Source organism: Canis lupus, chromosome 2 (assembly GCF_011100685.1).
Source record: "Canis lupus familiaris isolate Mischka breed German Shepherd chromosome 2, alternate assembly UU_Cfam_GSD_1.0, whole genome shotgun sequence".
Taxonomy (NCBI): domain Eukaryota; kingdom Metazoa; phylum Chordata; class Mammalia; order Carnivora; family Canidae; genus Canis; species Canis lupus.
The window spans coordinates 75,388,196-75,405,984 of NC_049223.1; the positions used below are offsets into that span (position 1 = coordinate 75,388,196).

Here is a 17,789-nt window from a genome sequence, read left to right on the forward strand (position 1 = left end):
TTCCAGTAGTTCCATTTGTGTGATCTGACGAACAATAGGGACTAGGTAGGAATCCTAGGGCCTGGAATTCTTTCTCTGGATCTACTAAGGAAGAGGGCGGGGTTTGCAGCAGTGCAAACAGTTTGTAACCTGGGGCAATTTTGCCCTGGGGGATGTTTGGCAATGCAGACTTTTTTTTTGGACCACTCCCAACTGGAAGGTGCTACTGGCATCTAGTGGCTAAAAGTCAGGGGTGCTGGTAACCATCCCATGGTACACAGGTCAGCCCCACAACACTGCATCATCCTATCCAGAATTCCAGACTGTTAACAGCGCCCAGGTGAAGAAGCACCAGTGCAGAGGAAATATGCTGTGGGGTGGGGGGGATGGGGAGACCAGCAGTTGAAGTCTGCCACAGTCCTTGTCTCAATTTGAGGTCCCCAGAGACAAAGATTTGGGGGCAAGTAGTTTATTATTTACAAAGTGATCCCAGGAACCATAATGAGGTAAGGACTGGAACAGTAGGTCAAAAAGCAATAGGGAGTGTGTTAATGAGAGGTTACTATACTGAACTAGGGTTTATCTTGGGGACCTTTGAGAGACGATGGATTAGAACATGTCTTCAGGGCGCCTGGCTGGCTCAGTCAATAGAACATGAGACTTGATCTCCGGGTTGTGAGTTCGAGCCCCACATTGGGTGTAGAAATTGCTTAAAAAAAAAAAAAAAAACATATTTCTGAGTTGTCCCACTGAAAGTGACACTGGTCTCTCGCTAGCTGAGGGGTCTTTCCTGGGGGTGTTAATTCCCAAGCACCTCCAGCCTGCTCTGAAGCCCTCATTCCAAAACGTGGGAAGGTGATGCATCCAGGAACTGCCTGCTGTGACCTCTAAGAGAGGACGAGTAGACAGGGAATATGGTAGGTACCAACAGTGTCTGATACGGTTGAACTGTGCAACCCTGGGCTTCTCTGAGGCTCAGTCTTCCCATCTGTACAGTGGAGGGGTTGGTCTTTATGTTTACTTAGGGTCCTTTGAGTCTTGATGATGTAGATGTCTTGGCTTGTGCTGAGGTCATACAACTCAGGGTGGGAACTGTGTGGAAGTTTGAGAAAAATCAACTCTGTTTATTTTTTAAAATGGAATCTTGGAGCACCTGGCCGGCTCAGTCAGGAATATGTGACTCTTGATCTCAGGGTTTTAAGTTTGAGCCCCACATTGGGTGAGGTTACTTGAAAATAAAATCTTGAAGAAGAAGAAGAAGAAGAAGAAGAAGAAGAAGAAGAAGAAGAAGAAGAAGAAGAAGAAGAGGAGGAGGAGGAGGAGGAGGAGGAGGAGGAGGAGGAGGAGGAGGAGGAGGAGGAGGAGGAGGAGGAGGAGGAGGAGGAAGAAGGAGGAGGAGGCAATCCTAAGTAACTGCAGACCGCTGTCCCTTCAACCCACCTGGGAGTTGCTCAAACTCCCATCCCAAACTGATAATCTAACCTCCTAAAAGTGGCCCCAATGCAGGTGTTGTCAGACCCCACTCATCTCTGGCTTTCTCCCCTATTTCCTCCCAAACCCACCTCAATGCTACAGCCCCACCAATATTTCAGTTCTTCTGACCCTGACACGCCAAGCACACTCCCATCCCTAAGCCTGGCACATTCAGAACTCCTGGAGGACTGTTTTGGTCCTCTGGATGCCCAGGGCTGGAACTGCTGGGCATGTAGTAGGTGCTCAATAAACATATGTCGAATGAATGTTCCTTCATCTCTTATGTGAACACTCCCTTCCTGCCCCCAATTCCCACCCTGCACTTCTGCCCAAAGTTTAAACTTCGTTTCTTCAGAGCAGATGACACCTCCACTGGTGCAGGTCCCCTCAGATGTGTCCTTAAGGTATCCTCATTTCTTTCTGACCCTCATCCCAGTTGTGATAATACAGAATTGATTGTGTCCAAATTTGCTTAGGTTTCCTCTTGCCCTTAGACTGCATCTCAAGCTTGCTGGGACTAGTCTGTCTTGTTTATCACTTGAACACTCAAAACGCATTTGTTTAATGAAAGAAAAAAAACCCCACCCCTTCCTACCATAGTCTCAGCAGCAGCAGTTAGAAGCCAGATGAGTGGTGATCCAGGCTGGGATGGAAAAAAAGTTCTCCCAGGAAAGTCTGGAGATGTCACGGAACACCCCAAGCAACAGCGCCCTACTGTGTACACGGCACTGATCACTTTTCACGCCTCCCCTGGGGGTCCCTAAGCGCGTCTCCCACTGAAAAGGATCATTTTGTGTTCATGAAGCTCACTAGTTCAGGACTCTTCCCAGGTCTGCTGGGGGCACGCTTGGAAGGTCGTTCTAGAGAAACACAGATGTGCGCACAGCCGTGGGGGGGGGGGGGGGGCACAATTCTGTTTGCTTCCTTTCACGGAAGATGACCCCTCCAAACCCAATCCCACTGGGGAGGTAGTAACCTGACCTTGAATAAATAACGGGCACCCATGCAGCTGGATCGGTATTTCGCAAAGTCTGGTGCATTAAGAATCTCCCAAACCCTCACTGCTCAGAAAGCAGTCCCAGGGGCAGCCCGGCCGGTCGCACTCGGAGCTTATTAGAAATACAAAACCTCCTCGCAACAAGCAAAATAGACGGAACCAGAGGGCCTGGAGCCACGTGTCCACAGGCCGTGTGCGCGGAGGAGCGAGCACCGGTGCAGCAGAGCTGGATTTAAGGCACCGCGCACGAAACATGACCCGAGGGCACCGAGCAGCCCGCGCCGGGGCGCAGGACGGAGCTAGGTCCGCCGCTTCGAGCTGCGACGGTGCAAAGACGCGGGAGCCAGGACTCGTCCCGGGGCGCTGGGGGCCCCTCGGGCGCCAGGCTCCGGTGTCGGGCCCGCGGCGCCCCCGCAGCGCAGCCTCCCTTCGGCAGCAGGGCCGAGGCGGAGGGCCCCGTCTCGCGGCCTCGTCCCCCTGGGAGGCGGCCCGGCGGCGCGGGCAGACTTTGCCCGGGCGAGTCCTTGAGGTCTATATTTAGCGCCGTCACCCCTCCCCCTGCGGCCGCGAGGCGGGCGGGCCGCGGGGGTGTGGGAGGGCCCGGCCCCCGCCCCCGCCCCGGGCGTGTGCGTCCTGCGGGTTTGGGGCCCGCGCGGTCGCGCGCCCGCCGCCCTTGCGCTCCCGCGGCCCCGGGCCCCTCGGCCGGCCGGGCGTCGTGCGCCAGCATGGGCCAGGAAGAGGAGCTGCTGCGGATCGCCAGGAAGCTGGAGAAGATGGTGGCCAGGAAGAACTCGGTGAGGCCGCGGCGCTGGGGCCCCCGCCCCCGGAGGCGCGGCGCGTGCGAGCCGGAGTCCCGGGGGCGCGTGCTGGCCCGGCGCCCGGGAGGCGCGTGCGGGGCGCCGGGCCCGAGGCAGGCGCGGCTGGCGCAGGGCTCAGCGCCCCGGGGGCACTGCCGGGAGCCCCGGGGGGCGTGTGCGTGGCCCCGGGCGCCGGCCCCGTGGTGCGGGGCCCCAAACGGCGCTGGTGCACGCCCCTCTGGGAAAGAGGGGTCCAGGGGCCCCCGGGCAGCTTATGCAGGGCCCGGCAAAGCGAGCGAAGAGCCGGGGGACCTGCGAAAGGACTTTGGAAGTCCCAGCACTCGAGGCGTGTGCAAAGTACCGGGAGTGGCGGCGACAGCGGGGCGGGGAGGGGGACGGCGGAGGGCGGGGGGGGGGGGATGGATTACAAAACCCCTGGGTGGCCCGAGAAGGGGCAGAGGAACTTGAGCCGATGCGGGGTGCCGAGCCGCCTCTGTGCCTCTCACCCCACTAGTGGATCTGGGTCAGAGCCCCCCTTGTGACCGCGGGTCCCACAGCCTCCCAGCTGCGGGCGCCAGGAGCGGCTCTGCTCGCAGCTTTCCCTTAAGTTGGCCGCAGGGCGGGGCCCCGCGGGCGGGCGGGGGGGGGGGGGCCGAACAGGTGCCGGGGCAGCCGCAGCGCCCTCGGGCCGCGGGGCGGGAGGGGCTGCGGGCCTGGGCTGCGGGGGCCCGCGGGAGGAGGAGCCCGACCCGAGGGGATCCCACGGCCCTACCTGCGGGGCCCTGGACTTGAAGTTAATGTTTGATCTTCACCGTGATCTTTGCCTCAAGCGGGCGGGCGGCCACGGAGTTGCCTGGCCAGAGCAAACTTGGCCTTGGGTCTCGGAGGGCCTGGGCACACCCGGGGAGGGAAGAGAGGAGAGCGTCGCCCTTGGGACTGCTCCCCCACCTCACCCTGGACCGGGGCCCTTCTCGTCCCACCATCCGTAGCCTCCGGCTGGAACAGGACCCGTCTTTCCAGCCCATTCTGCAAAAGAGATGGCCCCTAAGGGAGGTTTTAGACCAGGTTAGCACCAAGAATCACTAGAGCCCTGGAGTGTCCAGCAGCCCTAGAGCAGACACAGAGTTGGTGTCTGTATAAAGACCAGAGTCTACCAGCTTCCTCACCCTAAGAAGGAGATGAGATTATCTACCTCCTGGGAAGGAGTGTCTCTGCTTGGAGTGGTGAGGGTGGAAGAGATGGGAAGCCCTGGGGAGGACTGCACGGGTGCTTTCCGAGAGCTACAGAATGACACTTGGCTTTTGCACAGCCAGGCGGGACAGAGAAACCTGCGGGATGCTGGGAGCCCATCACCTTTACACGCCCAGCCTCCACCCACCCCACATTCCCAGATCCTCCAAAGCCAGTGAAACTGAGCCTGGAGTCAATGGGCACTTTCCCAACCAGGAGTCGTAGAGCTCAGCCCAGGTCTTCGGAGCTAAATTCCACATCACAGCCCTGTGCCTTGCTGACCCCAGGCTTGGGCCAGGAGATTCTAGGCTAAGGGGTGGGGGGTGAGGGGGTACAGGGACACCTGAGGAAAGGCAGCTTGGGGGATTTAGAGCTCCGACTGAAGAGGAGGAGACCTGCCCTGCCCTCCCCGCCTCACGCCTTTTATGGCCCTACGCTCCCCAGTCTGCTTTCCCTTTCTGGGCCTCAATTTCTTCTTCTGTGAAATGGGAAGAGGAAACTGTATGTCTTGGGAATGGATTCCTGTGGAACTACCCAGAAGTCTCTCCAGGAAAGAGGCAGGTCTGGCCGCAGGGTCTCTGTAGCACAGAGCTCCTCTGCAGCCACGTCTGCGCCTGGGCTCTTGGCAGCATCTGGGTGGGCACAGAGCTCTGGGCCTGTGGCCGAGAGAGGTGGGGCCTGCTCTGGGAGCAAATGTGGGCCCGCCCAGCAGTGGTTAGGGAGAGGAGGACACACTTCCTGTAATAAGACGGATCCTCCACGTTGCAGCTCAAGCCTGGGACTCGCTTCCAATTGCTGAAGTCCCAGCAACTTGCTTAGGGCTTTTGTCAGATGCTGTGAGTGTACAACTGAAGCAGCTTCAGACATACAGCCAAACACCAACAGCCACAGCTACACATACACATAATTACACACAACAAACACGGCTAGGCACACACAGCCACGCACAGCAATAGCCAGACAAGCATCTATACACAGAACTGGACGTGAGACATGGCCACTGGTGCTAATGTGACAGACGCACTGACCATTATACTTCCAGGAAGACACACACGTGAGTGCACAGCACAGCCACCCCCATACATGCAAAGCTACAGATTTAGCAAACAGTCATACTTACACATTCAAGGATTTTAACACGGGCATCATCGCACAGAGATGGACACACTGCTTGGAGCTGCATATACACAGCTCCACACATACCAAAGGTACTGCTGGCTGCACATCCCATCCCTGTATACAGGTAGACACACCTGGCAACTCTTGCACCTGGCTTTGTAAGCCCAGCTCCAACCCGGCTCATGGCTGTTCTTTTCCAACATGACCCAGTTGTACAGTGTGACATACAGAGACACACACCCAGTGGTGAGCTGCAACCAGCATAATATCCATTGTTGATTTTTCAGGAATTTTGCAAGCTGGTTGTTAAATACAGCCATTATGGTATTTTCTTAATTGACTCTAGTTGACAGCCAATGTTACATTAGTTTCAGGTGTACAACATAGTGATTCACCAAATCTCTATATTATGCAGTGCTCACCACAAGTGTGACTACCACCTGTCACCATACGATGCTGTTAAGATGTCACTGACTACATTCCCTATGTAGAGCCATTTATTTTAAAAATTAAATGATGTGGGGAATCCCTGGGTGGCTCAGCGGTTTGGCGCCTGCCTTTGGCCCAGGGCGCGATCCTGGAGACCCGGGATCGAATCCCACGTCAGGCTCCCGGTGCATGGAGCCTGCTTCTCCCTCTGCCTGTGTCTCTGCCTCTCTCTCTCTCTCTGTGACTATCCTAAATAAATAAATAAAATATTTAAAAAAAAATAAAAAATAAAAAGAGAGAGAAAGATTACTTTCCCTCATGAAAGGTACTTTAAAAAAATTTTAAATGATATGCTTAGAATTAAATAAATTATATATATTTAAGATATTTATTTGACAGAGTGAGAGAGAGAGCGAGCGCAAGCAGGGGGAGCAGCAGGCAAAGGAAGAGACACAGGCTCTCTGCTGAGCAAGGAGCCCGGTGTGGGACTTGATCCCAGGACCCTGGGATCATGACTGAGCCGAAGGCAGACGCTTAACTGACTGAGCCACCCAGGCACCCCTGAATAGTTTTGTTTTATTTTATTTTATTTATTTTATTTTATTTTATTTTATTTTATTTTATTTTATTTTATTTTATTTTATTTTTATGAATAGTTTATTTTAAAAACAAAGGTACTGGGTGTCTGGGTGGCTCAGTTGGTAGAGTGTCAGACTCTTGGTTTCTGCTCAGGTCATGATCTCAGGGTCGTGAGATAGAGCCCCACATCAGGCTCCACTCAGCTTGGAGTCTACTTGAGATTCTCTGCTTCTCCCTCTGCCCCTCTCCATGCTCCTGCACACATGCCTGCACGTGCACTCTCTCTCTCTCAAATATAAAATAAAATCTTAAAAAAAAAACAAAGGTAATAAACACTCCAAAGTCATCACTGCTAGTTATTTTACTACATTTCACTACCGTCTATGGTCTAGAGCTGATTTACTTCTATTACATCAATAGGGTGGAAATAGGGTTTAATGGTGTGGTACTGTACATCTCTCCCCAGTACCTCCTTTAATTCAGTGACATGTTGGTAGCCAGAAATTGGCCATGGGAGGATTGTTTACACTATAGATACTGACAAACATTACAAACCAGGCGGCTTTTCTTTTTTTTTTTTTTTAAAGATTTTATTTATTTATTCATGAGAGACCCAGAGAGAGAGAGAGAGGCAGAGACACAGGCAGAGGGAGAAGCAGGCCCCATGCAGGGAGCCTGATGCGGGACTCCATCCTGGGTCCCCAGGATCACCTGCTGGGTTGAAGGCAGGCGCTAAACCACTGAGCCACCTAGGGATCCCAAGGCGGCTTTTTTGTTTGAGAGCTGGGTGTTAAACGTTGAGCAACATGCCCCTGCTCTGACTCATGCTGCTACTCCGTGGTTGCACGTGTCTAAATAGCTGTATGTCCATACCTACACAGTTTGTATAGTGGTTAGAGCCATAGGGCCTGAGCTCAAATCCCAGCTCCATGCCTCGTAACTCTGGGCAAATTATTTAACCTCCTTATTTCTTGGGTTGCGGGTCTGTGAAAATGGGCTAATAACTCGGTAAGGATGGGAGTAGTAATAGCGTCTACCTGGCAGGGCAGGGCCAGTGTGAGAGTGAGAGCAACTAATGCAGGTGAAATACTTAGAGCAGGGCCCACCCAGCACAGAGTGAGCCTTGAATCTAGTGGGGCATGTAGAGTTGTGTGTCCACAGGTGTGTGTGTGGGCACGCACATCCACAGGTCACGCCTCCGAAAACACACTGCAAACCCAAGTTCCCAGGGAGGCTGAGGGCTTGCGGAGGGCAACCCTTGGGATATGGTCCTGGCACAGAAGACTGGCGGGGCAGGGAGCTGGCAGCTGGAACCACACAATGAGACCAGGGCAAGGGTCATGCCGGACACAGTCAGCTGGTGCTCCCCAGGGAACTGGTCTCAGGACAGGAGGCAGGGCTGGCCTCTAGAAAGTGGGTGGAGGAAGGAGAAGGCTGAAATGGGGTAGGGGTTGCTCAGGGCCTGGCAGCCAGCAGATTTGCAGATCTGAGGTTCCTTTCTTCCCTTCCCACTCTCCCTTCCCGTCTCTGCTTTCTGCTTGAGTCACTCACTCAGGGAGCACTGAGCTGTGTGCTGAACCCTGAGGTTTCAGAGAGTAAAACAGCCCTCTTTACTCAAAAGAAATGAAAGTGTGTGTCTGCACAAGGACTTGTGCGTAAATGTTCCTAGCAGGTTCATTTGTGGTAGGCCCAACTGGAAACTACCCCAGAGCCCTACTGACAGGTGAATGCAGTATATCTCTATAATGGAAAACAACTCGGTAATAAAAAGAATTATAAGTAAGTAAGTAAAATAATAAATAGAATTATTGATCTACTCATCAACATAGATGAATCTCAATTACGCAGAGTGAAGGAAGCCAGATGAGAAAGGCCATCACAGTACTGTTTAAATAAAATCCTTTAAGGGACACCTGGGTGGCTCAGTTAGTTAAGCGTCTTCCTTTGGCTCAGGTTGTGATCTCAGGGTCCTGGAGCCTGCTTCTCCTCCTTCTCCCTCTGTCAAAGAGATAAATAAAATCTTTATATCCTTTAAAACGCAAGTGCATCTACAATGACAACTAAATAGGGTGGCCTGGGCCTGGGGTTCGGGTGCAGGGAGGGAGGGGTTACAAGGCGGCACAAGGAAACTTTTGGGGATGACAACTATGTTCTTTCCTTGATTGTGATGATGGTTTCATGGGTGTATACAAACCTCAAACGTGCAGTCTATTGCATGTCAGTTATATCTCAGTAAAGCTATTTTTTTTAAAAAAGGCACGATCCTCACAGTTGGGAAGCAGACACAGACACAAAAGCAATATCCAGAAACCATGAAGTAATTAATTTTAGAGAGAAGAGATGGGGAGAAGGGACAGTAGAAGGGACAGCAGAACTGTGGCCGGGTCAGGATGGGTGGTTAGAGCTGGGTGCCGACTCAGAGGGGTGTGAGGCCAGCTGGGTGGTGGGAGATGAAGTTAGGGAGCTGGTCTGGGGGCAGAACCTTTCCCCTCTCTCTCTCCCTCTTTCTGTCCCTTGCCTGTCCTTCGACCACTTATCTACCTGTATCCCGTAGCTGAGCAGTCTCCCCTTACCTCCTGTACCCCTCTTTCCTGCCAACACCACACAGTGTAGGAAGGGGCCTGGGACAGAGTCTATGGCCTCCGTCCTCACCTTGTGGCCTCCCACAGGAAGGGGCCCTTGGCCTGCTGAAGAAGCTGAACAGCTGTCAGATGTCCATCCAGCTACTCCAGGTGGGGCAGGAGTGGGGACCCTCGGGGGGCTGTGCCTGAGGGTTGGGGAAGAGGAAGGCCTGGGGTGGGGGAGACCCCCAAAGGTGGGGTCTAAGGTTTCTGAGGGGAGGGCCTGGGCACAGGAGGTCTAACACTCTGAGGGTGGAGACCGAGGCCCTTAGATTGGGAATGCCCGTGAGAAGGATTGATTTGCTTTCCTTGATACCCCAATACCTCAGCCCTGGGCCTATGGGATCCAAGAGGCCGGTGATCCAGGGAGAAGGAAAAGTCGCCCACTTTCAGACCCTCCCTGTGTTGCCCACACTGCCCAAGCATTCCCCAAAGTTCTTGGCCCTGAGAAAATCAGCACAGACCCAAGCTGTAGTAGCCAGAGCTGTGTCTTAAGTTGAAACTTGAACTCAGAGACACCAGGAGGTGGAAGTGGGGAGGGGTCCTCAGCAGCAGCCAAATCCACCACGGCCTCAGCTTCTCCCCCACGCTGGGTGGTCCACCAGTGCTGGGACCGGGCAGGTCAGAGCCTTAGGTACGGGACTGGGGTTGTTACATCAGCCAGGGCTCAGGGGAGGCTGGGGTTCTGGAGAGGCCGGGGCTGGGGAAAGGGTGTGTTGGGCCAGGGCAGGCCTTGCCAATTAGGGCGGCCAGTCCTGCGTGTCCCTTGTAAAACCAGCCCCTGACCCTCTCACTTTGCAGACAACCAGGATCGGAGTCGCCGTCAATGGGGTCCGCAAGCACTGCTCAGACAAGGAGGTGGTGTCTTTGGCCAAAGTCCTCATCAAAAACTGGAAGCGGCTGCTGGGTAAGAGCGGGGAAGGCCAACTTTGGCTGGGTTTTTCTCCCATTCTGGGTCTGGCTTATATAGCAGGCACTCGGTGTGTGTTTGTTGAATGACTTGATAAATGACAGATGGCCTCTTAAGTGGGGAATGCCAGTGTTTGTCTACACAGTGCACCATTTGTAGACGTGAGTTTTTGGGTACGTGTGCCTATCTATGTATTTCCATGTGCTCGTGTGTTCATATGCGTAGCACATGTCCATATACACACATTTGTATGAATATGGTATGTGGGCAGATGTCTTTCTCTCCCCCTATGTGAGCGTGGATTTGCACGCATATGTACATGTTGTGTATGCATCTGTATATAAATGTGTTTGTGTGTGTGTGCAGGTGTGTTGGGGGGTGTGTGCAGCTGTCACTTTGTGCCCTTTGCTTCTCCCTCCCCAAAGCCATGGTTGGTTCTGTTGAGACAGAGCTGAGTTTGGGAACAATGCCATGCTTTCATTTTCAGACTCCCCCGGGCCCCCCAAGGGAGAAAAAGGAGAGGAGAGAGACAAAGCAAAGAAGGAAAAAGGGCTCGACTGTTCCAACTGGAAGCCAGAGACAGGCCTTTCTCCACCAAGGAAGAAACGAGCCGAAGAGCCCAAAGAGAGGTATTTTTTTCTGGGATGAAGAGAAGGGGGCCCACACTTGTCATGTCCTCCGCCAGTGTCCCTCTTTATATAACTGGAATTAATCCTCATGTCCTGGGAGGAGGGACTGCTCTCATCTCCTATGTGTGGGGCTCCCTCTGGGGTCTTCTTGGGCTTTATCAGACAGACCCATAAAACCCAGATAGGCCATCCCCGGACTGCCTTCACCGGGAAGGACGCCGGGGCAGGAGGCGCAGCTTGCCAGCAGAGCAGGCCCAGGCGTCTCTCATCTGCTCGGGGACCACACAGCCTCCAGAGCTACTCTCAGGCCCACCCAGGTGCAGGTAATGAGGCCACAGTGGAGGGGGGATCCCCTTAACTTAGAAGTTGAAGCTGCCAGGATCCCAGCAGGATTCAGTGTACTCAGGGCAGCCCCCAAAATTTATGTTTTTCCACTAATTATTTATATTTCATTCAGAGCCCTTCCTGTCTAGACATAATTTACCAATCAGGGCTCATTTGCCATAAGCAATGTTGCCTGGTAACGCAGCTGACATCGCACCCTTGTCAGGGTTCCAGGTAAATGGGGCTAGGAACTAACTTAACAAAAAAGTAAAGTGTTTTGTTGGCTCTCTATTCAACATTTCCATTTAGTGAGGAGGAAGCCGAAGGTTGGGGAGCAGGGACTTTCCCAAGAACACACAGCTATTATGTGGCCGAGTGGGATCCCATCTTTGTCAGACCCCCAGACCTCTGCTGAGAAGAATAGAATAGTTGTTTGTCTTAACTCTGTGCCCATCCCCCCTTGGCCACCTAGCCAGGGTCTCCCAAACTGCATGACTTCAGATAGACCCAAAAGCCTTATATCCATGATAGTAGATAAAAGCCTTCATTGATGTATAAATCAATCTTACCTGTTCCCTATGTGACTAGAGCACTTAATTCCTCAAGTGGGTGGGAAGGGTCTGCAAGGACAATTGTTCACCTAATGGATAAGAAGGCAGTATTAGATAATACTGAATAGTATTTGATGGCAGATAATAGTAGGTATTATATGGATAATGTCATCTGTGATATATCGACTTTTTAAAAAGATTTTATTTATTTATTCATGAGAGACACACAGAGAGAGACAAAGACATAGGCAAAGGGAGAAGCAGGCTCCCTCTGGGGAGCCCAGTGCAGGACTCGATCCCAGGACCTTGGGATCACCACCAAAGCCGAAGGCAGATGCTCAACCACTGAGCCACCCAGGCATCCCAATATGTCAATATTTTTAATGAACATACTTTTTGACCTAGTATAGTCACTATAAAGAATTCATTTTAGGGTGGTCTGGATAGCTCAGTTGATCAACTCAGGTCATGGTCTCAGGGTCCTGGGATCGAGTTCCGCATCAGACTCCCTGCTCAGCAGGGAATCTGCTTCTCCCTTTACCTCTCCCCCGCTGCTTGTGCTCTCTCTCACGCTTGCTCGCTGTCTCTCTCTCTCTCTTTCTGAAATAAATTTTTAAAAAATCTTTAAAAAAAAGAGTTCATTTTAAGGAATTAACCAGGTTAGAGGCACCCGCTGGCTCAGTTGGAAGAGCTTGCAACTCTTGATCTTAGAGTTGTGAGTTCAAAAAAGGAATTAGCCAGATTAAAGCATAGACTAAATGTTGTATTTGTAACATTTTTCTGCTGGCATTTCTGAAACATTTTTAATCTCTGAACTCTTTTTATTTATTTTTTTTAAATTTTTATTTATTTATGATAGGCACACAGTGAGAGAGAGAGAGGCAGAGACACAGGCAGAGGGAGAAGCAGGCTCCATGCACCGGGAGCCCGACGTGGATTCGATCCCGGATCTCCAGGATCGTGCCCTGGGCCAAAGGCAGGCGCCAAACCGCTGTGCCACCCAGGGATCCCCGTCTGAACTCTTTTTAAATGAATGTTTATTATAATCCTATACAACAAATATTTTGCAGAAAACGCTTTAGGGAATGATGCTGTAGAAGGAAAGATCTTACCCAGGAGGGAGATATATCTCCATCACGCTACTCCCACTTTGGTCTGTGCAAATAGCTGTGGGGCAAGGATCCTAAATATCCTTCCATGCACAGAATAGTCCTATGCATTGAAAAATCACTTATTATGTTTAAAGAGCCGATAGGGGGCAGCCCTGGTGGCACAGTGGTTTAGCGCCCCCTGGAGCCCGGGGTATGATCCTAGAGACCCGGGATCGAGTCCCACGCCGGCGCCCTGTGTGGAGCCTGCTTCTCCCTCTGCCTATGTCTCTGCCTCTCTCTCGCTCTCTCTGAATGAATAAATAAATAAATCTTGAAAAAAAAAAAAAGCCGATAGGGCCTCCATGGAGAGGCAGTGCTAGGTAGAAAAAAATCTAAAGACGTGAGAAAATGTTCACTAAGTATTAAGAAAAGCTGTGTGTGTATGATAGAGTATATACAGTATGATCCCAGTTTTATAAAAATTAAGTAAGTGAAGGGCACCTGGGTGGCTCAGTCAGTAGAGCGTGTGACTCTTGATCTTCAGGTGGTGAGTTCAAGCCCCATGTTGGGTGTAAGGTTTACAAAAAAAAAAAAAAAGTTAAATGAGTTTTATGTATATGTATAGGAAAAAAGATGAGAAGGATATATACCAGGATGGTGATAGTGATTATATCTGAGTGGTAGGACTGAGAAGTTTTTTTCCTTCTTCTTTTTGCAAATTTCTCTCTTATTTTTTCCAATAAATATGTGCTATTTTTTATTAAGTGTTCTTTTTTTAAAGATTTTATTTATTTATTCATAGAGACACACACACACAGAGGCAGAGACACAGGCAGAGGGAGAAGCGGGCTCCATGCAGGGAGCCTGACATGGGACTCAATCCCGGGTCTCCAGGATCACACCCTGGGCTGAAGGCGGCGCTAAACCGCTGCGTCACTGGGGCTGCCCTGTGCTAATTTTTTTTCAAGATTTATTTATTTATTTATGATAGACATAGAGAGAGAGAGAGAGAGAGAGAGGCAGAGACACAGGAGGAGGGAGAAGCAGGCTTCTTGCAGGGAGCCCAATGTGGAACTTGATCCCCTGACCCCAGGATCACACCCTGAGCCAAAGGCAGATGCCTAACCACTGAGCCATCCAGGTGTTCCATGAAACTGTTTTAAAGAAAAATATATTTGTGATTATAATTAGGAAAAGCTTCATATTCTGTCTTCTATGATAAAATTTTAAAATCTGTAGTTTTGGGTTTCTTTTCACAATGATCATTGCTTTTGAAATCAGAACAGATAGGGTTGCCTGGGTGGCTCAGTGGTTGAGTGTCTGCCTTTGGCTCCCAGTGTGATCCTAGGGTCCCGGATGGAGTCCTGCATCAGGCTCTCTATAAAGAGCCTGCCTCTCCCTCTGCCTATGTCTGTGTTTCTCATGAATAAATAAATAAATCTTAAAAAAAATAAATCAGAACAAATAATATTTTAAAAATAAACAAGTAAAGTGATAAAAATCAGTTGTAGAAATAATGGAAAATACAGAGAAAAAGGGAGAAAAATCACCCACATTCTCACCACCCAAAGACAGTCACTCAATATTTTGGTATATGGTCTTTCTTTCTATTTTCTTTGGCTGACTTTCTCTACAGTCATCACCAATTTTATAGTCTTCCTAAAATGGAATACTTGTCAAATGGTTCTGTAATCTTTTTGTTGTTGTTCTGTTCCTTTCATTGTGCTCACTTTGCAATTTTATTCTACTTGGAGAAATCCTGACATCTAACTTTTCATATGGCATGTTTTAATTTTGCAAAGGGGATAGAAGTTTGGCTGGAAGGGAGTTAATGTTTCCTGAATATCACTAGGCCAGCTCTACTAGTGCTTCCCCTGTGTTCATGCTCTGGCTGGTTTGGCCACATCTGGAGCAGGTCTGAGCATCTTGACCAATGAAGAACCAGGATGGAGAGGGTCTTATGAGATAAAATTGAAAAGACTAGAGGGTGGACCATTGGGAGAGGATACCAAATGGGATATGGGACTACCTAGCCTTTAGAATAGGGAGTATAGGCATCTGGGTAAAGGCAACAGCCTGAACACATACATTTCCTTTTGCTCCATCTCTGAATCCCACTAAAGAATAATTAAAGGGATTTTTTTTAAAGGCCTATAAGGATGACACGTATGGGAGATGAGACAATTGGAGAGAAGAAAGCCAAGTTCTGGACTGAACTTGGTCACTTGTTCACAACCTTAACCTCTGAGACTCAGTATTGTGGCCTGAAAAACGGGCATCATTTTCTCAGTTTTTTTTCCTCTTAAAAATAAAATGTTTTATTTGTAATATATCCTAATTATATTTATTGTTTTAATTTAACTATTTTGTATTATATTTATTTTATTATACAGGTAATTACTTGCTCATTATAGAAAGGTTTTTTTTTTTAAGATTTTATTTATTTATTCATGAGAGACACAGAGAGAGAGGCAGAGGGAGAAGCAGGCTCCTCTGAGGGAGCCCAATACAGGACTCCATCCTGGACTCTGGGATCAATCCCTGAGTCGAAGGCAGACGCTCAACGGCTGAGCCACCCAGGTGTCCCTGTAGAAAGTTTTTTTTTTAAGATTTTATTTATTTATTCGAGAAATAGATAGAGAGAGAGGCAGAGACACAGGCAGAGGAAGAAGCAGGCTCCATGCAGGAAGCCTGATGTGGGACTCGATCCCAGGTCTCCAGGATCACGCCCTGGGCTGAAGGTGGCGCTAAACTGCTGGGCCACGGGGGCTACCCGCCCCCCCCAGAAAGTTTTAAAAATAGGAATGCATGAGTGGCTCAGTGGTTGAGCATCTGCCTTTGGCTGAGTGTGATCGTGGGGTTCAGGATCAAGTCCTGTATGGGGCTCCCCACAGGGAGCCTGTTTCTTCCTCTGCCTATGTCTCTGCCTCTCTCTTTGTGTTTCTCATGAATAAATAAAATATTTTTAAAAAGAAAGTTTTAAAAATACAAATAAAATTTAAAATCCATTGTCCAGAGACAAGCATATATAATAATGTAGAAGTATCCCATGTTTAAATATATATATATCAAAAAATAAATAAATAAATTATATATATATATATCTCGTTTATGGGTGCCTGGGTGGCTCAGTTGGTTGAGCATACAACTCGGTTTTGGCTCAAAGCATGATCTCAGGGTTTTGAGATGGAGCCTGGAGTCAGGCTCTATGCTCAGCGCAGAGTCTGCTTGAGATTCTTTCTCTCCCTCTCCCTCTGCTCCTCCCCACTGTGTCCCCCCCCAACACTCATACTCTCTAAATATATATATACATACATACTAAATATATATTTATCATTTATAATGATCATTTATAATTATATATATCTTTCCAGACTTTTTTGCATGCATCACACTACCCATAAAATACTTATTGTGTCCATAACATGGAACTAGACTCTCTATATTATTTTATAACTTTTTGCATGCATATATTTATATCAACAGTAAGGCATGTTTACTGTAAAAAGTTTAGAAACTCAAACACAGGTGATCCCTGGATGGCTCAGCAGTTTGGCGCCTGCCTTTGGCCCAGGGTGTGATCCTGGAGTCCCGGATCGAGTCCCACATGGGGCTCCATGCATGGAGCCTGCTTCTCCCTCTGCCTGTATCTCTGCCTCTCTCTCTCTGTGTCTCTCATGAATAAATAAATAAAATCTTAAAAAAAAAAAGAAAGAAACTCAAACACAAAAGAAAATAACAGAAATAACCACTGTTAATATTTTGATGTGTACCTTTCTCGTCTTTTTTTTTTTTTTTTTTAAGACAGGCCTGATGGGTAGGGGGGAGAGAGAATCTTAAACAGGCTCCGCACCCAGCAAGGAGCCCGACCAAGGGCTCAATTTCATGACCCTGAGACCATGACCTGAGCCGAAATCAAGAGTTGGATCCTTAACTGCCTGAGCCACCCAGGTGCCCCTACATTTAACATCTTGACCGTTCTCCTGGGACATTATACTGTTAATGCTAGTTTACTTTTCTCTGTGAAATGAAGCTCTCACTGAGGCTAAGAAGGGAGTGAGGAGGTTGTCTCTCCACCTTGTAGGGAAAATTAAGTTGGCAGGGGTCTGATTTCAACTATATCGGTGAACTTTTCTTTAAAAAAAAAGATTTTATTTATTTATTCATGAGAGACACAGAGAGAGAAGCAGAGACAAGGACAGGGAGAAGCAGGCTCCCTGCAGGGAGCCCGATGTGGGACTCGGTCCCAGAACCCCCGAATCACGACCTGAGCCAAAGGGAGATGCTCAACCACTGAGCCACCCAGGTGCCCCCGGTGAACTACTACCATTATTTATTATATAAATACTAACCATATTAGTGACATTTAAAATAAAAACGAGGGCCACCTGCCTGGTTCAGTTGGTGGAGCATGTGACTCTTGGTCTCGGGGTTTTGAGTTCAAGCCCCACGTTGGGTGTAGAGATTACTTAAAATCTTAAAAAAATAAAAATGAAAAAACATTTGTCCACAGTGTGCCGCTTCCAACAATGAAATAGCTTTTGGATGTGCTCTTCTCTGCCAGTCCTGATCTACTCATATACATAATTTTTCTATTCCTATAGGCAGAGGGTACAATTATGTCCCTGTTGATCTTCCTGTTGTATTCTAAGCATTTTTTTCTTGTTCCTAAATCCTTTTCATAATGATCATTTGCAATAACTGCAGAATCTTTCTAGTTTGCTCTAAAAAGGGAAGCAATGAAGAAGGGCCAGAAAATGATGAGTCTCAGGGGTTGAGGCTTATGTTTTCCCTTCTTTCTTCCATTGCAAGAATTCCAGCTTCCTGGGGCACCTGAGTGGCTCAGTCGGTTGAGCATCTGCCTTCAGCTCAGATTATGATCGGGGTCCCTGCTTAGTGGAGAATCACTTTCTCGATCTCCCTCTGCCCCTCCCACCGCTCATGCACTCTCTCTCTCTCTCTCTCTCTCTCTCTCTCTCAAATAAATAAAATCTTAAAAAAAAAAGAAAAGAAAGAATTCCAGCTTCCCACTCTGGCCTGCACCTGTCCGTCCCCATGGG

At 49.3% G+C, this 17,789-nt stretch overlaps 1 protein-coding gene across 2 annotated transcripts in view; it reads left to right on the forward strand.

Moving 5' to 3' along the window:
• The first annotated feature begins 2,660 nt into the window (after positions 1–2,660).
• Positions 2,661–17,789, forward strand: part of TCEA3 (transcription elongation factor A3) — a 42,678-nt gene continuing 27,549 nt past the window's right edge. Inside the window, exons 1-4 of one of the 2 annotated variants that reach the window (XM_038531636.1) lie at positions 2,661–2,752; positions 9,273–9,335; positions 10,026–10,131; positions 10,622–10,763. In XM_038531636.1, coding sequence (XP_038387564.1) covers positions 9,315–9,335; positions 10,026–10,131; positions 10,622–10,763 — 269 coding nt within the window. In that variant the 5' untranslated portion in view covers positions 2,661–2,752; positions 9,273–9,314. Of the gene's footprint in view, positions 2,753–3,099; positions 3,244–9,272; positions 9,336–10,025; positions 10,132–10,621; positions 10,764–17,789 lie in introns of those variants that run through there. The other variant, XM_038531635.1, reaches the window with a different exon arrangement.